This window comes from Podarcis pityusensis (genome assembly GCF_964106645.2).
Source record: "Podarcis pityusensis genome assembly, chromosome: 6".
Taxonomy (NCBI): Eukaryota; Metazoa; Chordata; class Lepidosauria; order Squamata; family Lacertidae; genus Podarcis; species Podarcis pityusensis.
The window spans coordinates 628,822-650,407 of NC_138030.1; the positions used below are offsets into that span (position 1 = coordinate 628,822).

At 53.7% G+C, this 21,586-nt stretch overlaps 4 protein-coding genes across 7 annotated transcripts; 2 read left to right on the forward strand and 2 right to left on the reverse strand.

The window, feature by feature from the left end:
- Nucleotides 1–1,349: 1,349 nt before the first annotated feature.
- Nucleotides 1,350–7,715, forward strand: NEURL2 (neuralized E3 ubiquitin protein ligase 2). Its single transcript, XM_081011580.1, has 2 exons — nt 1,350–2,072; nt 6,767–7,715. Exons 1-2 carry the CDS (start codon nt 1,385–1,387, stop codon nt 6,880–6,882), a joined length of 804 nt encoding a protein of 267 aa, XP_080867706.1. The 5' UTR covers nt 1,350–1,384; the 3' UTR covers nt 6,883–7,715.
- A 790-nt stretch (nt 7,716–8,505) lies between these two features.
- Nucleotides 8,506–10,258, forward strand: SPATA25 (spermatogenesis associated 25). Its single transcript, XM_081011538.1, has 2 exons — nt 8,506–8,642; nt 9,396–10,258. The coding sequence occupies exons 1-2, from the start codon at nt 8,522–8,524 to the stop codon at nt 10,190–10,192; spliced, it is 918 nt and encodes a 305-aa protein (XP_080867664.1). The 5' UTR covers nt 8,506–8,521; the 3' UTR covers nt 10,193–10,258.
- A 393-nt stretch (nt 10,259–10,651) lies between these two features.
- ZSWIM1 (zinc finger SWIM-type containing 1) lies at nt 10,652–13,478 on the reverse strand. Its single transcript, XM_081011322.1, has one exon. It carries the CDS (start codon nt 12,577–12,579, stop codon nt 11,050–11,052), a length of 1,530 nt encoding a protein of 509 aa, XP_080867448.1. The 5' UTR covers nt 12,580–13,478; the 3' UTR covers nt 10,652–11,049.
- A 3,550-nt stretch (nt 13,479–17,028) lies between these two features.
- LOC308480162 (uncharacterized protein) lies at nt 17,029–19,779 on the reverse strand. Of its 4 annotated transcripts, XM_081011574.1 has the most exons (7): nt 19,674–19,779; nt 19,390–19,506; nt 18,441–18,521; nt 17,976–18,059; nt 17,780–17,884; nt 17,431–17,482; nt 17,029–17,281 (listed from the first exon to the last, which is right to left on the reverse strand). In XM_081011574.1, the coding sequence occupies exons 2-7, from the start codon at nt 19,468–19,470 to the stop codon at nt 17,256–17,258; spliced, it is 429 nt and encodes a 142-aa protein (XP_080867700.1). In that variant the 5' UTR covers nt 19,471–19,506; nt 19,674–19,779; the 3' UTR covers nt 17,029–17,255. The 4 variants fall into 4 exon arrangements, with proteins under 4 accessions (XP_080867700.1, XP_080867698.1, XP_080867699.1 ...); XM_081011572.1 differs by having other exon boundaries at nt 17,431–17,884; XM_081011573.1 differs by lacking the exon at nt 17,029–17,281 and having other exon boundaries at nt 17,291–17,482.
- Between the last annotated feature and the right edge of the window lie 1,807 nt (nt 19,780–21,586).

Sequence of the window (21,586 nt, forward strand, 5' to 3'; positions counted from 1 at the left end):
CTCCTTCAGGAATTTGGCCAATCCTCTTTTAAGGTTGGTGGCCGTCACTGGCACCTCCAAGAGGGAGTTCTGTATTTATAGGAGAAGCTGCTCCTGAAACTTCAGCTGGTGTAGAATTTGGCAGCCAGTCTGAGCATAAAGCACCAATCTTGGTCCGACTTCACTGGCCACCAGTTAGTTTCCGGGCCCAATTCAAAGTGCTGCTCTTGACCTATAAAGCCTTAAACAGCTCAGGATATGATCCTTCCCAGACCCTGAGATCATCCTCCGAGGCCCTTCTTTGTGTGTCTCCTTCATGAGAAGTCCAGGGGGCGGAAACATGAGAAAGGGCCTTTTCTGCTGTGGCTCCCTGCTTGTGCAATGCTCTCCCCAGGGAGTCCCGCCTGGCGCCTTCGTTACATCTCTTTAGGTGCCAGGCAGAAACATTCCTCTTTTCTCAGGCCTTAGGCTGGTTAAACCACCCATGGCTTTTAAAGGAGGGAGTAGGCGGTTGTTTCTGTTTGTTGTTATATTACACATTCTGTGTTTTTATACTGTCAGCTGCCCTGTGATCCTCGGATGAAGGGCGGTATACAAATCTAACAAATTTATTAAATAAATAAAATCTGCTCCATGTTGATCCTCCTCTACCATCATTAATTTGTCTGTCCCCCCCACCACCCCATCTAAGCTAGTGTCCATTACCTCCTTTAATTTATTAATTTGATTTAACCTTCCTTCGGGCTTGTAAGACAGAGCTATTCTACCTGGCCTTTAATTTGAATTCAGCCTGATCTTTTATTTCCCTTCTCTTCCCTCCCCCTCCCCTTTTTTGAGACCCCACAGCTAATTCTCCCCTGGCCTCCTAGCTGGCCCAAGTAGGACTAATTCAGCCAGCTAGCCCTGGGGATTATCTAACGCTTATTAGATGGATTTCCACTAAATTGATTTCTGAACTTTGAATTTTATTGTTATTCATGCTTTTATACTGTATTTTATGCTGCTTTTACAATTAGGTGTTTTAAATCTGTTGTTAGCTGCCCTGAGCCCGGTTTTTGAACCGGGAAGGGCAGGGTATAAATAATTTTATTATTATTATTATTACCACACCTCATGGCATTGTCGTCCATCAAATAATTATACGCTGGCTGAAGCAAGCTGGCATTGCCCACACCCAAAAGCAGCACCTGGTGCCCTCTGTTGTGCCACCCTGGTGCCCAGGGCTTCCATTCTGTAGCAGGCCAGGCTGCCCTTTCCCTGCAACTCACAGGGCATTAGGACCCGGCCGGCTCCTACCAGCCCACACGTTCCCTATTTGGAGACCTCAAGTGTGCTGGCGACAGCAGCTGCCCTGACTCGGAGCCCCCTTAAAATAGCCTCAGTCCTGCCCGCGAGAAGCCCAGGGATGAGTGCTGCCGGCCACCCGCCCACCCGCTTCCACCGAATCCACGGGGCCAATGTTTGCGTTGACCCTTCGGGCACCCAGGCCACCCGCGTGGAGAGCTTTGCCAACGGCGTCTGCTTCAGCCGGGAGCCCCTGGCGCCCGGGCAGATCTTCCTGGTGGAGATTGAGGAGAAGGAGCTGGGCTGGTGTGGCCACCTGCGGGTGGGGCTGACCGCCCATGACCCTCGCAGCCTGGAGACGGTGCCCGAGTACTCCCTGCCAGACCTGGTCAACCTGGGCGACAGCTGGGTCTTCGCCATCACCCGCAACCACAACCGGGTCGCCCCGGACGCTGCCGGGGAAGAGGCCTCCGCCCGGGTGAGGGGCTTCCTCTCTGACCCCTACTTGCTCATCGAGAAGGTCAGGATCCCTCGGGACAAGCTGGTGGGTCGCAGCAGGCCAGGCCGCTACAGCCACCTCCTGGACGACCTGTACAGGACCAATGTGCTCCCTGCCACCGCCCGGAGGAGCAGGATCGGGGTGCTGTTCGCCCCGCAGCCGGACGGGACAGCCGACATGCACATTGTCATCAACGGCGAGGACATGGGTCCCAGCGCCAGGGGTCTCCCGGGCTCCCGGCCCCTTTACGCCGTGGTCGACATCTTTGCTTCCACCAAGAGCGTCCGCCTCATCCAGGTGGAATACGGATGTAGGTATCCCCAGCTCCCAAACTGGCATTGCCCCGGACCATGGGGCAAAGGGCCGTAGCTCAAAGGTGGAGCAGCCTCATGGCAGCTGTGGGGCTGGGAGAGACGACTCCTGCCTGGAACCCTGGAGGGGCATTGCTGCCAGTCAGTGTAGGCCGTACTAAGCTAGATAGACCAATGGGCAGACTGCACGAGGCAGCTTCCTAGGCAGATCAGAGCCGGTGGAGGCCATTGTCACAAGAAGGGAGACTTTCTGGAGGTTCGGTTCCTGATGGCCTCAAGGCAACAGCTGGGTGGGCTACTTGGGTGAAGGGGAGAGGGAGAGAGAAGGAGGCCAAGCCCAGAAGCAGGCAGCCGGCTGCTGGGTCGTCTTAGGAAGGGCAGGAGGCAGTGGACAGGGAAAATGAGCCTTGCCCCAAAGGGGTCTGCAGCTGATATGAGGTAAGAAGGCAGGAGGAGAGGGAGGTTTAGCACTGTCTATACAAATAAGGCACTTTGAAGAGCCTAGAATTGTGGACTTGGGAGGGGTCCCAAGGGGTCTCAAGGGGTCATCTGGTCCCACCCCCTGCCATGCAGGAATCACAGCAGGTTGGTCCAGCATAGTGGCAGGAATGAGATGGAGCAATAACTCTGGATGTTCCGGGTGCGATTCTTGTCACTGGGAGACCGAAGCCCCTGCTCCCTCAGTCTGCACTAGGGGAATGATACTGATTCAATTACCAAAGCTAGTCTAAGTACAGTGGTACCTCGGGTTACAGACGCTTCAGGTTACAGACTCCGCTAACCCAGAAATAGTTCCTCGGGTTAAGAACTTTGCTTCAGGATGAGAACAAAAATCGTGCGGAGGCAGCGGGCAGCCCCATTAGCTAAAGTGGTACCTCAGGTTAAGAACAGTGTCAGGTTAAGAACGGACCTCTAGAACGATTTAAGTTCTTAACCAGAGGTACCACTGTATTCTGAGAAGACAACAAAGCGCCTTGAACACTCTGAAACACGCAGTCTGAATGTCAAGCCCAATCGCCTGGGAGCAGAGAGACCAGGAGGCAGCGGAGCCAGAGAGGCAGGGATCCAGGAGGGAGCCTGACAAAGAGGATCACAGAATCCTAGGGATGCGAGGGACCCCAAATTGTCTTCTAGCCCCAGGAAGCACAGATCAAGAGTGCCAACAACTCTTGCTGCCAGAAAGATCTTCATAGGGATTAGTCAGGCTCTCCTTTCTCGTAATCTGAATCCGGGGCTAAGGGAGATCCAGGAGGTGTTTCTGGCTGCATTATCTGTTGGCAAACAGAGCAGGGGTATAATTAGCAAGCATCCCTCGCTGGCCGCTCTCTTCAGTCCCATGTGCGCAAGGGATCTATTTTTAGGGAGGGTTTGTTTTCTCTGCCGCACTGGCAAAGCCCTTGCCCCTTTGCCAGCCTGCCTTCGTGGCCAGTGGTTCTCCCGCCCGGGCAAGGAGGAAGGTGGTGGGCCGGGTGCGAGGTTCTGGGAGGCCATGGAATGCAGCCACCCCACGGGGCTTGCTGTGGCTTAGCTGCAGGTGGCAGTCAGTAGTTAACCTACGGAACTCCCTTCCACAGGAGGCAGCCATGGCCATCAACTTAATAATAATAATAATAATAATAATAATAATAATAATAATTTATTTATATCCCGCCCTCCCCAGCCAAAGCCAGGCTCAGAGCAGCTAACAGCAATAAAAGTAACACAGCATTCTAAAATCCATTCATTCTAAAATAAATTCAAAATCAAATTAATGGCAACCATTGGGCTAGAGTTCTGTGAGGATTACCAAAGGACTGTGCCCTGGCCAAAGGCCTGGTGGAACAGCTTCGTCTTGCAGGCCTTGCGGAAAGATGTCAAATCCCGCAGGGCCCTAGTCTCTTGTGACAGAGCGTTCCACCAGATCGGGGCCACAGCCGGAAAAGCCCTGGCTCTAGTTGAGGCCAGCCTAACCTCCCTGTGGCCCGGGACCTCCAAGATGTTTTGGTTTTCAAGGAGGATTGGCCCAATTCACAGAAGAAAATAAAGCTACTGAGGGCTACCAGCCACTCTGGCTCTGCTCTGCCTCCACAATGTTCATGTGCCTGAATCCTGTTTTAGTGTTTCTCTGCTCAGCAACTGTGAGAACTGGATGCTGGGCCAGGCGGGCCATGGGTCTGATCCAGCACCCTCTTCCTATGAAGGCTTGCTATAACAGAACCTCCAGGCCCAGGGACAGTCTATCTCTGAACACTAGACTATGGGGAACAACCATTGGAGAACGCTTTGGCACTCGGGTCCTGCTTGTGGGCTTGGATCCTGCTGGCCTCTGTGAGGCTGGGATGCTGGACTAGATGGGTCCCTGGCCTGATCCGGGAGCTCTTCTGGTGCTAACAGACCATAATAACATCTTAAAAAGAGAGCGAGCCCTGCAGAGAGAGAGGCTGCGGAGGGCCAGGCACGAGGGCTCATTGTGCTGCAGAGAAAGCCTAGCTCCACTTCCTCCAGGTTTTGGCCATTCCATGCCCAATGCCAAATCGCGGAGGTCCTTGCCTGGCTTTGCCAGCTGTGCCCCATGAAGCTGCAAAGAAAGATGAGCCGGGATGTGTGGAAATCCTCTTGCCATGCAAGACCTTCCTTGGCCAGAAAGGACCTTTTCCTTCTCTAGCTGACATTCGCACAGAAAGGATGCAAAAGGCGCTTTCTGCGTCGTGTGTGGGAACAGTGGGAGGCTCCACAGATTTGCTGGAACCAAGGAATAAAGAATCACAGAATCAGAATCAGAAGGGATCCCTCAGGGTCATCCAGACCAACCTCCAGCCATGCAGGAACCACACCTAACAAGCCCCACCCAACCTCTGCTTAAAAACCTCCAGTGAAGGACACCAACTTCCGAGTAACTTGGAGCGTTTCCTTTCTGCCTTTTAGGGTAGTCTTTAAAAGATATCTGGAGGTTACATTTCTTCTTGAAATGGGGAGGGGCATCCGTTTTGCAGTCAAAAAACTGAGTATGCCTTTCCGAACATCTCTTTCTCAAGTTAAATATCTGATGCCTCATACCAACAATGTTCTGCTGCAGCGCAGCTCCCTTTTTTTATTATTATTAAATTTTATTAAATGTTACCAAAAAAATGAAAAGAAAAAAAGAAATAGAAACAATACATAACCATACATTAAAACATTCATCTACACAATTTTCCAGAATGCAGACTAGAAAAGAAGAAAGACAAAAGATAGAAGAAAGAAACAAGAAAAAGAATGAAGGGGGGGGAGAAATACTTTTCATAATCAATTATTCCAAATTCATACTTCAAACATTACAATATATAAATCCTAGTTAAAATATTATAAAGGACTTCCACCGCATTCTTTGGCAAGGAGTTTCACCAAAACACGCTGAGAGCTGGGTCTAGTTCCGCAAAGGCCTCTTTTTTTGTCTCTGGGATGTCGTGCTGTGAAAGAACCTCCTTCGAGAGGTGTGCCAATTTCCTCTTTGGCCTGCATGCAAATTCCTCCCCCCTCTGCTTCCTGGTAAACCTGGGAAAGGCATGCAAGAAGCATTAAGCCCAAGGCAGGGTTGATGCCCCACCTCAGTTCAGCCCCCCCCCCCCACTTCTGGATGAGACCCGTCCAAACAAGAAGGCTTCTGTGGCTGCAGAGACCGATATGGGAGAGACATGTTTTGTTGCAGCTGGGGCAAAGGAAGGCGTCCGGTTGTGCTGCTACTGATGCGCCAGGGCGTATTTTCCTTTCTGCGCTTCTCCCAGCGGTCATTCCTCCTCTGCTTCCTGCTATGAATGTCTGCCTCCAGGCACTGCGGTCATCTGCAAAGGATTCCCACACACTGGGGTTGATGTTGCCAGCCTTCGTGTCACAATTGATACAGCAGACTCTTCTCGTGTCCTTATGGTAATCAAACCACAGAGTCTTGCATTGCTAGAGGACTCCCCTCGCACTTTGAAAGCAGTCCAAGTGTATTAGCAGAGTGACAGGCCGCTTGGTGGTTTTTAGTCTTCAGGATCCTTTAGGGCGTTGAAAGGGAGGCAGCGGCGTTGGCAAAACAAGCCCGGTTGTTGTGTTAGGAACATGGAAGTTATGTCTGGAAGCACCAGGAGGTGAAGAGAGATGGTGCCTCTGACAGGGAGCCAAAGGGAGGTTTTCACCCAAGGTGTGAGCGCAGCTTGTCTTTGGCATGTACATACTGGCAAAGTGGGTGAGGAATGAAGGGGGAAGTTGGTTCCCCATGCCAAAGTGGCGTGGTGCCACCCCAAGGGCTGGCCCTCCATGGGCTTATGAGTATCAAGCCTTCATCTTAACAAAAACATTCACAAGCCCAGGGCCGTCTTAACCATAAGCGCAAGGGGTGCGGGGCACCCGGGCACCAGGCTTTCAGGGGTGCCAGGCCAAGAGCCCAAGGCCCGAGAATTGGAGGCCGGGAAAGAGCCTGCCTGTTGGTCGGAGCGCCGCGGCAGGCTCTTCTGCTATGGGCAGCTCTGTGCTGCGAGTTTGGGGGCAAGCGAGTCAGCGAGGTGCTGAGGCAGTCAGTTGGCTCCCCCCTCCTGCATGCCTGGCATTGGCGTGGGGCCGTGGAGAGGCCTGCCCAGCACATGCTGATTACACCACAAGGCGCCGGGCGCCATAAGATGAATGGGTCCCAATCCTCATGCTGAGGTTGTCTCACAGCCAAGTCCCCTTCTTTCTCTTCTTTTCCTCCCAGTCCCCTCCCTGCAGACCCTCTGCCGGCTGGCCATCCAGAAGCACATTGCCCACCGACTAGACATCGATGGGCTCGACCTCCCTCCATCGCTGAAGAACTTCTGCAAATATGAGTGAAGTGACCAAGGCATCTTCTTCGCCTGCACGAGTCGCCCACCCAAGAGACTTGATGGAGGGTCTGCAAGAACGAGCCGAGAGCAGTGAAGCCACGCTTCGTCCTTGCTCTGTCCCCAGAATGCCTGCCTTATGGGCCTCACTTCCCACGTAGCCACTGGGGAGCCACGTATATGGCGAGAGACTCACTGAAGGGGCAAGACCACCAGCAGCAGCCCTCTAAACAACAGCAGGACCCTGAAATAGCAGGAACAGTCCAAGGGAGGATTTGATTTTCAGACTGCAAGATGTAGTGGTGAGTTGGAAGTACCGGCCAACTGCCCTGTTTCTAGGTGTACTGGGAACTACAGAATATGCTCTGAGAGACAGCCTACATGCGAAGAGATTTTTTTTAAAAAGATCACTAGGGGAATCTGCTTACTCGGAACATGCCAAGAATGTTTCTGCAGGAAAAATTCAGCCTTGAGCGAGTGTGGTAAGCGAGGAAGTGCCCTATTTTTCTCGCTGATCCAGCTCTGAGAACAAAGGCACGCTTTCCCTCTGAGAAGGTGACTTGACTTCTACACACGTGTAAAGCTGAGGCGAGGGAGCAGCTCTACGCAAGCGTGTGAAGTTTATAGGGCCACGGGCTCCACTTTTGTGGGTTCCCCACCGGCCCGCTGTTGTTCTGACCCAACATCACAGTGGTGCGTTTATGGAAGAAATGAACTATGTAGACCTTCCTGTGACGTGAACTCCGAAGCCCAGAGGGTGTTGCTGCTATGGGGAAAGGGGGGCACACGAGGCTTCATGGAAGTCATGCCAGTTCAATAAAAGCTGCATTAGAACAGCAACAACCCTGGGAGTGTCCCTTTCCTGCAGCCTCAGCTCCCTTTCCTTCCTGGTTACGCAGCAGAGGGCTCCCAAGCGAGGGAGGCTCGGTTTTATTGCCGATACTGCAGTACATAAACGGCATTGGAACGATCAAGGGGGTGGAGAACGGCTGCAGGGTTTGGGACTTTTGCAGTGGTTCTCAACCTGTGGGTCCCCAGATGTTGTTGGACTACAACTCCCATCATCCCTGAGCTCTGGCCTTGCTAGCTAGGGGTGATGGGAGTTGTAGTTCAACAACATCTGGGGACCCACAGGTTGAGAAAGGGTGGCTTAGAGAAAACGCAGGAAGAGGCATCGTGCATGAAGAAAAGGAGAAAAAGGTTTCTCCCCATCTCTGCTAACACTAGAATCTGTGGGCATCCCATGAAGGCTCAGGGAAGGAAAAATAAGCAATTTCTTCACACAGCACATAACCTATGGAACTCGCTCCCACAGGAGGCAGCGTTGCTTCTGACTGCCAGCTGCTGGAAACCGCAAGAGGGGAGAGTCGCTCTTGTGCTCGGATCCTGCTTCTGGGATTCCCATAATGGGCATCTGGTTGGCTGGACTCGATGGGCCCTTGGCCTGATCCAGCAGCTCTCCTTATGGGGGGGGGCAAATGTTGGGGGCCGGAAGAGGCTTAGCAACCTGCCGGCTTCACCAGGCTTCCCTCCTCCTCCTCTGCCATTGAGCCAAGTGGCCCCAACTCCTTGGAGCAGCAGCCGAGGGGCAAGGCTGCCCAGGGGCTCTGTGTGAGGTAAGGGCCAAGCCCTGTGACGCTGGTTCTAGAATGGGGAGAGTCCAGGACAGGCACAGCACTGAGGCAGCCACAGGCCAGCTCTCAGCGGACACCATGTCCTATTATGGGATGGGGAAACCTTCCGCAGGCTTCTTTCCACCTCCAAGTCCAGGTAACGACTCCCCTTTCATCCCCCGAGGAGTTTTGTGCAGGCAATGCCCTCCTCTGTGCGGCCCCACACATTTTCCTCCCCCCCCCCAGCCGAATTGGTGTGTGGAGGGAGCTCTTCATGTCACCCCAGAGATGGGTGGCTGTCTTCTTAGACTCACAGAAGTGGAGTTGGGACCCCCAACGGTCATCTGGACCCCCCCCCCAGCAATGCAGGAATCACAGCCCAATAATCTCTGGCAGATGGCCAGGGATGAAAACCTCCAATGGACAAGAGTCCACCACCTTCCGAGGTGGTCCACTCTGCTGCCAAACACCTCTTTGACAAGGCCAGAGAAGAGGCCCCAGCGCTACAGGGATGAGGCCCGAGGGAGAGGCAGGCCTGGGGGGGGGGGGGCAGCTGATATGGGACACATAGAACCATCTCCTAAGCTCTCTGGTTTCTTCTGGGGCGGAGTGGGAAGCAGGGAACCCATGGAATGAAAATTACAGCTGCAGCTCAACTCTCGCTCCAGTTTATCTTCCTCTTGGGAAATAAGATTACTCAGCACCAGGAGGCAAGTGAGTGTGTGGGCAATGGAAACTGGTATCGAGGGCATGGAAGGAATTTAGCACCCTCAATTCACCCCGCCTTCAATCTAGCCTGAGAACCAGAGCCCCCAAGTTGTCCTCCTCACACACCCTCCCCGCCAATCCACCTCTGCCCCAGACACTCCAGTTGGTGCCCCCCCAACACACACGCCTTTATTTTGGACAGGAGAATTGGGCAGCAGAGAGGTCGAAATGGCACCGAGTGGCCCGTCGAGCCTCTACCCTGGGATGCCAAGGGAGACACCGGCTTCAGGGGGCCTCTCCTCTGCCATCGGGCTCCTGAGGAGGAAGCTGCAAGCCAAGCAGGGGGCTCCACATCAGCTCAGCGGCCCCCAGCTGCTCCAGGATCCGGACACCAAGCCGCCTTGCGGAGGAGCCTGCTGGTCACCGGGCACACCTGGGCAAGGGACGCCAGAAAGGTGGGAGCCACACCGAGGCCTCTGCTGCAGGAAGCTGTGCCCTCAGGGACCGGACCGAGAATATGCCGCTGAGCAGACGGGCGACCGGTGGCTCTTCCTCTCCTCTGTGCCGCCGCCCCTTCCTCTCAGCCAGCCCCCCAAGGACTTTGCCAGCTCCGGCGGAGACTTTGCGCTGGCCAGGTGGGGATTCTTGCCCAGCGGGGTCTTCCTGATGTCAGCCAAGTTTGGCAAGGACAGAGAGGCCCAGCCCCCGCTGCACCTGCCCCCCAACATCTGCATCCTGACCCTGGCCATGATGATCGCTGGCATTCCCACGGTCCCCGTGCCGGGCGTGCGGGAGGAAGACATGGTCCACGCTGCCCAGTGCTTTGTGGCGGAGAACCTGGAGCCTGGCAACACGCAAGGGGAGGCAGCACAGAGGAGGAGGAGGAGGTGGGCTGCCATGCAGCGCCTGGGGCCTTCCTGCAAGAGGGGGGACAAGCAGAGGAAGAGGGCCACCCACAGGAGCCTCCTGCCCCTGTTCCTGGCGCAGCTGGAGAAGTGAGAGCAGGGGGGAGGAAACGCTCAATTCTGCTTTGAAAAGCCAACATAAAGGATTTGTGAAAAACAAGGCTCTTTGCTTATGTCCATGCTTCTGCTTCTGTAAGCAGGTTGTTGGCCAGATCCTCTGATCCAAACAGCTGTCTGGATTGGACCCCAGGCAGCCCTTCATTCCCATTCCCACACCAGCACAGGGGTTACCCAGCCAGGCTCCTTGGGACCAAGTGGAAGGGATAACCCAGCTCTCCACATAACAGCCCAAATGGAAGCTGCTTCCTGGAGCTCTTGCCCCTCTCCCCTCGTGTCTTTCATGTCACCAGTGTTTCCAGTCTGACACAACGCCCACAGAGCGCTTCCACTGAGCCCGGTACCAGCCGCCTGGCAGAGCCACAGCAGAGAAGCCCTGCCCTGTTTCTTAATGAGATTTTGAATGGTATTTAAAGGCTGATGTTGAGAAACGACAAACAGGAAAGACTTGTTTATTGACGACATTTACGAAAGAGAAGTCCTGCTCTCGCTGGGTGCAGGGGGCCCTGTTTCAATAATCAGGGGAGGGAGGGAGGAAAAAAGGACTTGGGGGACACACCTGGTCCCCTTTGACATGGAGAACCAGACATGCTGGTGGGGTTAAAACCAACTGACTTAGGGGAATAGTAATGCAGAGAGACGAGGGGGTGGACTTCACGGGACTGTAGGTCATGTCAGGCGCCTCTGAGTTGCCGGCAAAATCTCAGACAAGAGCAAAGGTTTGCAGTTGTGTGCACAGTCTTGGGCTGCTCATCAAAGCTCCCCCCACAAAGGAGGAGCCCCACAGGCACTCGGAGCCCAAGGGTCTGCTCCCAGTAGCGCCCCTGAGCTCAATTACAACTTCACCTGCACGTAAGGCCCAATCCAGCTGTCGGCCAGCTCGCGGAGGGTGCTGTACCTGCGATCAAACTCCTCGTGACTGCACTGGCTCAGAAGCCGGCTGATCTCCGCAGTGAGAAACGACACAGCCAGGTACTTGTCCAACAACTTGTCCCACGAGCAACTCAGGACCTCCAGCAGCCCGTCGGTGCTGCTCTGTCCCTCTTGGGATGTGCTGTTTCCCTTGCGCCACCGCGCTGGGATCCTGCCAGGCTCGAAATCCTTCCCTTCGGAGTTCAGCACAGCCAGGACGTGCCGGCAGGGCAGCTGGAAGGTCTGGCTGAAGTGGCAGGTGCAGCTGTTGAGGCCCTTGTGGCGCACGGCCTGGGCGTCTTCCAGGATCTGTATGCTGGCAACCTCTCCGTTGTTTCCCATCAACTGCGCAGAGCTCTGGACAACCGCAAACTCGTTCAAGCACAGCCTGGCCGCCGGCTCTGTGCAGATGTCGCTCAAGGACTGCTTGATCCGCTCCTCAGCCTCTCTGGAAGTCACCTCTGCCTCCTCCTCGCGAGCCGACTCTTCAGCTGCAACCCCTGCCGCTGGCTTCAGGGGAGTCGGCACGGCGGTCGGCGCAGAATCTCTTGGAAGCAGAAACCTCTGAGAGTTTGCAGCAGAGGAGCGAAGAACCAGCAGGTTCTGGATGGAGGAGCCGTTCTCCCCGAGCAAAGGGCCTGGGCCTGGCACAGACTCCACGGAGCTCTTCTGGACAACCTTCTGGTAAGTCTTTGCTATTTTGGTGATGCAGGTCTCCAGGGATGGACCTATGCAGAAGATCTGGCTTAAGGTGTGTGTGAGCATCTCCAGATCTTTGAAATACTGGCTGCACTGGCCCCAGGTCCGCCAGCGGTGAAAGGCCCAGATCTTCTCGTTGAGCAGCCACTCTTTGTGGAGCTGGGGCAAGCGGTTTGGTTTCACAAAGCCACACAGGATGGTGTACAGCTTCCTCAAGTTGCTCTCGCTGGGGGCACACATGGCGTTCCTCAAGGCGCTCAGAACCAGCCTTTCCGTGTGGGCTTCCAGGGAGACCTGCTGGATCTTGTGCTGCAAGTGTTTGCATATGTGGAAGACAGACAGCTGGATGTCCACAGAGGGGAACGCTTCCGACAGCGCCGGCAGCCACCGGAAGCGCGGGTCAACCAGGAAGGTCTTGATCTGCTTCCATTCGGGGTTGAAGGCCTTGAAGGTGCGGTACATTTGAGCCAGGCCTTCCGCCGACTCCCTGGTGGGGACTGCGAAGTGGATCACCTTGGTCACCTCCCCTTCCAGCTGCATGAAAGGCTGGTCCACCATGAAGGTGTAGAGGGCCTTGCCCCACGGGTTGTGGGTTCGATGAATGAGCACAACCTCAGGGTGCTGTAAGAAGACGTCCCTCATTTGGCTGGTCTGAAAGCTGATGGACTCCAGCTGGGAGCTTTTGTACACCTGGTAAGCCACCAGCAAGCCGCAGTCGAAGCTCAAGAGCTCCTTCACAGTTTCCAGGGCCATCGTGCACTCTCTTCCTGAACGTCTGCCTTGGAGAGCTTTTCCCAGGGATTCCTGCCAGGGAAAGAGTTCAAGTTTCTGCTGCTCTTACACCGGGGTCAAGAGTGGCCAAGTTTGTCTCAGACTGAAGGGCCTAGAGTGAAAGAAAAGGGTGAAGCCAAGTCAGTTCTCCCGATTGGTGGTTCTGTTTCGGTGTGTAAAGGGATCTTCTTATGAGATCTAGAAGGTGACAAATTCAACATTTTTAACCCACCGAAGAGAGTGAAGGTGCTGTACCAGTAGCAATGGAAAAGGCACATTGTGTGGGATTTTTTTAAATGGAGTCCATTGTGTTTCCCATTTTTTTTTTAAAAAATGTATTTTTAGAGTCAAGCTTCACATCTGTATTTTTCAGTGTGTTCTACAAACTTGGCTTACAAAGAGTTTTGGTTTACACAAAGCAGCTGCATCTGGTTAACAAAGAACCACACAGAGCCAGGAGAAGGCCCAGTTAGGTCAACTTGTTCTCCCAATGACATCAGAGGCACTGAGGTGCAACGGGAAGGTGGAGAAAATGTCACCAGGGCCTCATCTATTTCTTCTGCTGAAATACAAAGCTGCTTAGGCAGTCCCTTCAGTTAGGCTATTTATCTGTTTATTTGCAAGGCTAAGTGTTTTTTTATTTTACATATATGAAAGTTTGGGAGCTATACAGAAGAGAGCGTACCCTCCTGCACAGAAACTGAACAAAACAGTGGCATCACACGACTGTATTCTATGAAGCAGCACCAAACAGGATTTGACTGCCTGGGCGCATCTCTACCAAGAGCCGCCACACATCCTCCTGCGCCACAAACGGCAGCCAAGTGCCTTCTGCCACGACACGAGGGCAATGTGCACAAGGGGCTTCGCTGCAGCCCAGTGGGAAGAGCGGGTGCGCAGGAGGCCCCGGCTTTGACCCCAGGGAGGGCTGGGTGGGGATAAAGGCCCCCAGAAGGCCAGCTTCCTAGGCTCCGACTTAGAACCTTATCTTTACTACTCTCTGAATTGATCTGTGGCTTCATCTTGCCCAGGACAAGCCAAAGCAACTTCGGATGTACGGCCCACCAACCAGGCCAGTGCTGCTGCCACAGAGGCATTAAAAGCAAGGGGGGGACCGGGGGGGGGGTGTTTTTAAGCTGCTGCCCTTTCCTCTTGGAGTTGATTTCTCAAGGTGGGCATCCACAGCAGCGAGCAGAGGAGGAATGGCATCAGGGAGGAGCGCCGAGAGGAGGAGGAGAAGCAGAGGAAGAAGAAGAAGAAGAAAAAGAAGCAGAAGAAGAAGGAAGAAGCAGAAGAAGAAGGAAGAAGCAGAAGAAGAAAGAAGAAGCAGAGAAGAAGCAGGAGGAGGAGGAGGAGGAGGAGGAGGAGGAAGAGAAGGAGAAGCAGAATACAGTGGTACCTCGGGTTAAGAACTTAATTCATTCTGGAGGTCCGTTCTTGACCTGAAACTGTTCTTAACCTGAAGCACCACTTTAGCTAATGAGGCCTCCTGCTGCCGCCGCGCGATTTCTGTTCTCATCCTGAAGCAAAGTTCTTAACCCGAGGTAATATTTCTGGGCTAGCGGAGTCTGTAACCTGAAGTGTCTGTAACTCGAGGTACCACTGTAAGAAGAAGGAAAATGCAGAAGAAGCAACAGAAGGAGGAGAAGAAGAAGAAGAAGAAGAAGAAGAAGAAAGCAGAGGAAGCAGAAAAGAAGCAGAAAAGAAGCAAAATGCAGAAGAAGAGGAAGATGCAGAAGCAGCAGCAGAGGAGAAGAAGGAGAAACAGAAGCAGCCTCTCCCGGGCGCCTCTGCCCCTCTCCTTCCCCGGCTGCAACGGAGCCTGTCTCTCCCCGGCCGGCCTCCCCCCCCCCCCGAGGACTAGCGCCTTGGCTTGAGACCCCCCTCCCTCCCTCCCTCCCTCCCCCCCTCCCGCGCCCCCTCACCGTCCCCGGGCGCCGCCATCTTGCCTCCTCCGCCTCCTCCTCCTCCGTCGCCAGGCCCCGCCCCTCGCCCCCCCCCGGGCAGGACGGAAGCGCGCCATTGCGCCGTCGCCAAGGAAACGCGTGACGTTCAGGGGCTCCCTCGGCGCTCACGTGACCCGCCCGCCATTCCCGCGGCGGCCCGGCAGAGGGCGCTGTGGCGGCGCTCATTGAGTTCTTGGTCATAGGCCAACTCGGCCCTCCGGCTGTTTGGGGACTACAACTCCCATCATCCCTAGCTAAGAGGACAAGTGCTCAGGGATGATGGGAGTTGTAGTCCCAAAACAGCTGGAGGGCCAAGTTGGCCTGATTCATGGTTTTCTTTATGCAATGGGCCTCGTGCCCTCCGGCTGGAGATCTCAGGGCGGGCGAGGCACGAAATGCAGGGGGGAAGCAAGGGTGAGAGCAAGCCCCCCAACACGTGTCAAAGGGATCAGGTGGGATCTTGATCCCCATCCCAGTGGAATGGCCTCTGGGCAAGGAAGGCTCCAGGCTAGGCTGCCCCGGGAGCTGAGACACCTGCATTGCACAGGGTTGGACTAGATGACCCTGGGACCCGCCCGACTCCACCGGGCAAGGATTCTGCAAGTCCTCCTTCAAGCAGTGCGTAGTTAACCAGTGGAACTCTCTGCTGCAGGAGGCCAAGTTGTCCCTCACCTTGGGACGCCTTAAAAAGAGGGTCTGGCAGGAGGAGGAGACAGCTGGATGCCTCTGAATACCAGTTGCTGGAACCCCCGGGAGGGGAGAGTCGCTTGTGGGCATCCGTCTCTGCCTTCAATCAGCTTGACACCAAGACGCAAGGAGTTACACAGGGAGTAGATGATATATCCTAAGGAACTCAAAAAGCCATAAATCCGTGAGATCTTTTCAGGCAAAATAATGTTAATGCTTTTTGGATCTCTACATCCAGCCTGGTTTTATCAGTTCTTTCATGACCATTCACAGTCTATCACTTCTGTGCGTTATTCAATCGACAAATAGGGCATCCTCTTGGTTTCCTATTCAGTCTTAATTAAAATAATTCTAGGAATGAGTAGCTGACTCTAAGTCTACAACAGTTTGGAGCTGATTTCTGTCCCCAATCTGAGCATCCTTGGGTCTTTCTGGTGGGCTTAGTCTCCCCCCAATTGCTCTAGAAGACAGACACTTCTTCAGAACTTTTGTGGTTTGCTCTTCAACCCTTTCTTGTGGAAAGAAAGGGAAACTAGCCACCAGATTGTAGTCTGGATGCTTTTACATCACTGCTTCACCGCCTTAGAGGACAGAGGTCAGCCAACCACCACTCTCCGGAAACACCTCCAAGTGAGATATTGAGAAATCTCTTCCCGCATTCCAAGCACCAATATGGTTTCTCCCCTTTCTGAAATCTTTCATGGGAAGTGAGACTTTCCTTTGTTACAGAAATTACGGGGGGGGGGGGGCACATCTTTAAAGTTGTTAAATGTTACAAATATTATGCATAAATGTATCCTTTCGACTTGATAGCTCAGGGAAGTTACCTAGCTTTAACAATCATATAAAGTCAACTCCTTTGCCAGTTTCCTCCATTTCAACACTATTTTGGCTTTGGAAAAACAACTTTTCCCTGCCACCTCCCCAAGCGTGAAGACATGTAGACATACCTCCTACCCCAGGAAGTGCCCAGAGATGACAATCGCTGAGCTGATTGTTGGCCAAGGAAAGCCTAATCCCATCACCGGACTTGCCGAGGGGTCCAGACGTGCAAAGAAGTTCTATTGGACTTTGGGTGGTGGAACTTCAGAGGTGTTTGCCTATGTTAATCTTATAAAAGGTAAAGGTAAAGGGACCCCTGATCATTAGGTCCAGTCGTGGCCGACTCTGGGGTTGCGGCGCTCATCTCGCTTTACTGGCCGAGGGAGCCGGCGTACAGCTTCTGGGTCATGTGGCCAGCATGACTAAGCCGCTTCTGGCGAACCAGAGCAGCGCACAGAAACGCCGTTTACCTTCCCGCTGGAGCGGTACCTATTTATCCACTTGCACTTTGACGTGCTTTCGAACTGCTAGGTTGGCAGGAGCAGGGACTGAGCAACAGGAGCTCACCCCATCGCAGGGATTCGAACCGCCGACCTTCTGATCGGCAAGTCCTAGGCTCTGTGGTTTAACCCACAGTGCCACCCGCATCCCTCTGCTAATCTTATACCCTAATGCTAATCTTGTACCAAGGACTTGTCTGGACATGTTTGCCAAGGTTAAACTAGTGTAACCCTTGTCTATCCCACCCCTTTTGTGACATGTCAGTGATGTAAGGAGGATTTACAGATAGATAAATTGAGGATCATTACAATTTCATAACATGCAGATAAAAACATATGTTGAGAAACCAGAGATAGGATCTGAGGGAAGTCGCAGGGAGGGATTGGGAGGGTGGTTATATGTTCAGGGGGGGGAGGGAGGGAAATGGGGGGGAAAATGTGGATGGTGTATTTTTGTTAAAATTATTGTGTTGAAATTCTTAATAAAAATATTTATTTTTTAAAAGAAGTCCTTGTCACCCCCTCCTCGGGGCTCAAAATTCCTCTTTGAACCTGTTGCGCAATAAACTTTGGTCTAGAGCTATTTGCTCCAGTTGGTGGCTGGAATCCTTCCTTTATTCTGCAGGGACCCGACCAGCTGGGGGACGGAGCAGCCTCACACCTAGATTTTTCTGTAACACCTTCTGCGAGACGTCTGCCCTGACTACATGTCTTCAAGGATGATGCCATCTGGATGGAAGAGAATGGAAAGGAGAGTCAGTCCGGGCGCTGCCCTCCCCGGCCAGGTGGGAGCAGGTCCTGCGGGACTCCCAGCAAGAAAACCTGGGAGGCACGGATCTTCAAGCAAGAGTTCTCTGTCTCCAAGGTGTGGGGCTTACCTTTTTTGGGTCTCCACCGGAAGCAGGCCAGGTCTGGCTGAATTACTGTCATCTGCAAAGAAAAATCCAGGTCAGATGATACTACGGAATCCACCCTGAATGGGTGCAAGAGAGCACAGAAGCAGCCCCAAGGCAGGAAGGACGGGCCTCCCTCTGCCTTGGGCCCAATCCCTTGTCCCAGAGGACCTCCCCAGGCAGCAGCAGCAGCAGCAGGAAAGGGGGCAGGAAAAGCCTCTGGCCTCATCCTGGCCCCCAGGGACACACAGCGCATCATCTGCGATAAAGGTCGCTGGGGGATGCGCTCTTGCGGGGATGGAAGCAACCAGAGAAATGAAGGCGAGGTACTTACTCTGAGTTGGGGGAATCTCCGCGCCACGGCCAGAAGCAGAGAAATGCTGCTGGCCACTAGTGTTTGAGCCTCCCTGGTTTCGTCAAGGGCGTATCCTTGGAGGTCCTGCGGGAGGAAAGAGTTGGGGCCAGTTGGGGCCAAAGCAGTAGGGCAGGCTCAAGGGCCCGAGCCCCGAGCAAGTTGGGGGGACACTTACACTGAGCAGCTGGAGGGGGGTGCCAGGACTGGGGGCTTCCATCAGGAGACTCCCCAGCAGGAGCTGGAAGTGCTGCTTCAGTTCCTGCGGGAAAAGAGAGAAAAGAAGTTGAGTGCTGGGTTAGATTCTGCATGTGTGTGAAGAAGAAGAAGAAGAAGAAGAAGAAGAAGAAGAAGAAGAAGAAGAAGAAGAAGAAGAAGAAGGGAAGTCCAGACCAAGGACATACCTCTCTGTCCTCCTCCTTTTGTGGGCCCCCAAAAACAGCCTCCAGGGTCCTGTGAAGGATGGCGCTGAGCATGTCTCCACTAAACTTTGGCCTCATGAAGGGAAGGGGTTAGACACTGCCCCCTCCCAGTCTCCCTTGCCCCCTTCTCCCTCCTGCTCTTCCCCACCTGGAGCTCCCCCTGGAGTTCTGCCCCCCACCCACCCCCTACAAACCCCACCCATCCCAAGGACCCCACTCACCTCAGCTGGATGTGGGCCTCCAAGTCCAGAGCCAGGCTCAGGGGGGCGATCCCTGAAGCGCTCCAGGTGGCCAAAGATGTCCTGGAAGAGAACAGAGGAGGAAAGTCAGCTCTTTCTGGGTGTCGCAGGAACCCCCACCCCCAATCATTCAGTTTCTACGAACTCCACACACACACACACGCACGACATACGTGACGCTTCTGTTATAAATTCATAGAAAATCAACCATACATCGGATTTGCACTGTTCCACTTTTATTTTACTCCATGAAGGAAGGACTACAAAATGGGGAAGGTTTGATACAGGGCAACCATAATCCCTTCACCATCCCAGCACATCCACAGGAGCCCTGCCCAGTTGCTATGCCAACCCTGATGGTCCTAGACAGAAGACCATCAAGGTCACAAAGAACTTGCATATAGGAGTGGATTCAGCACAGACTGGAACAAAGGACAATGATCAGCTCTTCCCTCTGGGGGCAGGAAACTGCAAACTCCCCTCTGTCACCTGGAAAGTACTCATGGGGAGGGGGAAAGGGGGAACCAGCCAGGTGACAGGACACTCAGGTTACCACCACAACTCCTCCCTCAACCCCTCCTTTTTGTGATGTGTCAATGATGTAGTCATGATGTAGTTCTAGGGGTGTAGTTTGGGGGATTAGCAGCTAATAAAAGTTTGGGTTCTCTTTTGTTTGGGGCTTCCATCTTGTTCCACCTGGTGGCAGGTGGGAGTCCTGTCGTGACAGTCTTCAATAAAGACCAAGCCTCCTGGCTGCTGTTTTGCTCTGGTATTCCTGGCTGGTGTCCTTGTTTTTTGTCCAAGGGAGCCCTCCGATTTCTCCGTTAGCACCCTATCCCTAAGCCGACAGAGTCCTCCTCTCCGGGGATGCACAACCCCTTCCCCAAAGCCCCCCTCCCCTTGGGGGTCCCTCACACCACTTCCCACTCACCAGAATGGCTTGGGCCGTCTCCTGCTTGGAGCACTTCAGGGTTCGGAAACCGCTGAGCTCAGCTGCCTGGCACTCTTGCATCACCCCCAGGAGGTACCGCTGTCCGTCCTCCAGCAGCTTAAATACAAAAATCAGGCTGTCAGTCCTTGATGGGTGGGGTGAGGTGGGGGCTTCTCTGCATCTGAGAGGGGAGAGTTTGGGGCAAAATAGCCCAGGCAATGAGAAGGGGGGGCAGGTCTGAGGGGTCCACTCCCTGCTCTTGTTTTCTCCAGTACAGTACTCACCCCTGGGGCAGGGATGTGGAACCTCAGCAGAACTGCAAAGAGAAGGGCATAGGAAGAAGTGAGTTCGTCCCTGAGACCCTGGCAAGGCTATTCCAAGAGTTTTCTCCTGGTTCCAGGTCCTACTAAATGGGACTTGGGGGCCAATCCCAGCCTCCTTCCCCCAGAACGTGGCTCCCCAGGGAAGGTGCCCCTCCAGCTGACAACTGCCCCCCAGCCCAGCCCCCCAGCCCCTTGCTTCCTCCATCAGACTCTACAAAATGGGTTGGCCGCTGGGGGGGGGGGGAGGTTTCCAGCCGCTGGCCCAGATGGACCTTGGGTCGGATCCAGCCGTCTGGCTCTTTGCATATTGATGTTGACATTTCCATTCCACCTCCAGGAACAGACATGGGAGTGCTATGTGTCACATATCTGTTTACATTCCAGCACAGCTTGCTGGAAACTTCCGTTGTGTATTGCTTTTGCTGTTCTCTCTGAGATGACATGTTTCTGTCCTGATTTATGATTAATAAATCTGTAGTTGTAGTATACTTCCACAAGCCTCACGCCTATTCTGTGTGCGCAGTTTGATCTGCTGATAGTGTGCCCTGGCTGAGTAAGCCCGGGTCACTGATTTAGGTCAGAGCAGAGGTGATGGTCTTTGCCACGGGCTGCTGGAAGGAGATGGCCCTCTGCATGCCAGCACTTTTGTCTAGCTGCCCCCCATGCCCATTCCTGCCCTCCTCTGTCTCCCAAAGGAGGGCCACTTGCTCACCTGGCACCATGGGCTGCTCTGGGCCTTGTTGGGGGGCAGCCCTGTTGCAGCGTCTGAAGAGGTGCCTTAAGCACCTGAACCTAGAAGAGATGAGCAGAGAGAGCGACTCAGAAGCCGGCAGCCCCAATTGCCTGATTTTAATCTTCCAAAGCAACTACTTTATTCCGAACTTGAAAATGGGAAGCATAATGGTCAACAAAAGAGGCCAATCTAAAAAGATGTAGTGTAAACACCAACGGCTGGGAAACACTGGCCTGTGAGAGCTCCAGTTGGAGCCTTTTCCAAAGGTGCCGTGGGCTTTGAAGACACTCGAACTCAGGACGCAAGGGAGAAATGTGCTAAGAGGAAGGTACGCTTGGCAAACCCTCACTGGGATCAACTCTCGCCCGGAAACCTATGTCCCCAGTGTGGAAGACAATCCTCCTCGGCTGCGAGGGATCACAAAAGAAGAAGAGGAAGAAGAAGAAGAAGAAGAAGAAGAAGAAGAAGAAGAAGAAGAAGAAATAGTCGTTTGTGTCTTGTTCAAGTTTGCCTAGTATCTGGTTGTAGCACTTGCCTACTCTTGCAGCGGGGAAACCTTCAAAGATTCCTATAAAAGCAATCCAACCTCGGATCGACACCATTCCAACGCTGTTCTGCTCCGAAGGAAGAGGGCTCCCAGAGGAGGCACTTGGGATCATAGCTGTCAACGTTTTCCATTTTTTAAGGGAAATTCCCTTATTCCGAATAGGATTCCTCGCAAGAAAAGGGGAAAGTTGACAGCTATGCTTGGGATATGGCATGGGGCAGCCCTGATCCCTGAAGCAGGAGACCACGTCCACAGCAAGGCTTCCACCTGGGTGAGAATCCCTGCCATCCTGGTCTCTGAGGGCCAGACAGGTCGCCATCTCAAGGACAAGAGTGGACCCAACCTCCATGGACTGGGGACTTGGCCAGGACAAGAGCAGGGACTCAGCTGGGCTGGGAAACAGGAACATGTCTCTATTTCCCTTTGATTTAGTCAATGGGTGTAAGGTGGAGGTCAAGGCAGGGACAGGGGCACACCTGAGACTCAGGTTTCTGCCGGAAAAACCCTCCTAGTTTGTGACACAGATGTGATGCACGTAGGACGTTGTGGGTAAAAGGGGCTTCTTTCTGCTTCTTCCTTGTTGCAGTTGGAAGT

Excerpts from the sequence above, each read along its gene's own strand:
- NEURL2 (XM_081011580.1), top strand. The coding sequence starts at position 1,385 with ATGAGTGCTGCCGGCCACCCGCCCACCCGCTTCCACCGAATCCACGGG. Across the intron at positions 2,073-6,766 it reads CATCCAGGTGGAATACGGAT|TCCCCTCCCTGCAGACCCTC; the intron begins GTAGGTATCCCC and ends TTTTCCTCCCAG.
- SPATA25 (XM_081011538.1), top strand. The coding sequence starts at position 8,522 with ATGGGGAGAGTCCAGGACAGGCACAGCACTGAGGCAGCCACAGGCCAG. Across the intron at positions 8,643-9,395 it reads CTTTCCACCTCCAAGTCCAG|GAGAATTGGGCAGCAGAGAG; the intron begins GTAACGACTCCC and ends TATTTTGGACAG.
- ZSWIM1 (XM_081011322.1), bottom strand. The coding sequence starts at position 12,579 with ATGGCCCTGGAAACTGTGAAGGAGCTCTTGAGCTTCGACTGCGGCTTG.
- LOC308480162 (XM_081011571.1), bottom strand. The coding sequence starts at position 19,470 with ATGCAAGAGTGCCAGGCAGCTGAGCTCAGCGGTTTCCGAACCCTGAAG. Across the intron at positions 18,060-18,440 it reads GAGGCCCACATCCAGCTGAG|GAACTGAAGCAGCACTTCCA; the intron begins GTGAGTGGGGTC and ends CTTTTCCCGCAG. Across the intron at positions 17,885-17,975 it reads CCCCCCTCCAGCTGCTCAGT|GACCTCCAAGGATACGCCCT; the intron begins GTAAGTGTCCCC and ends TTCCTCCCGCAG.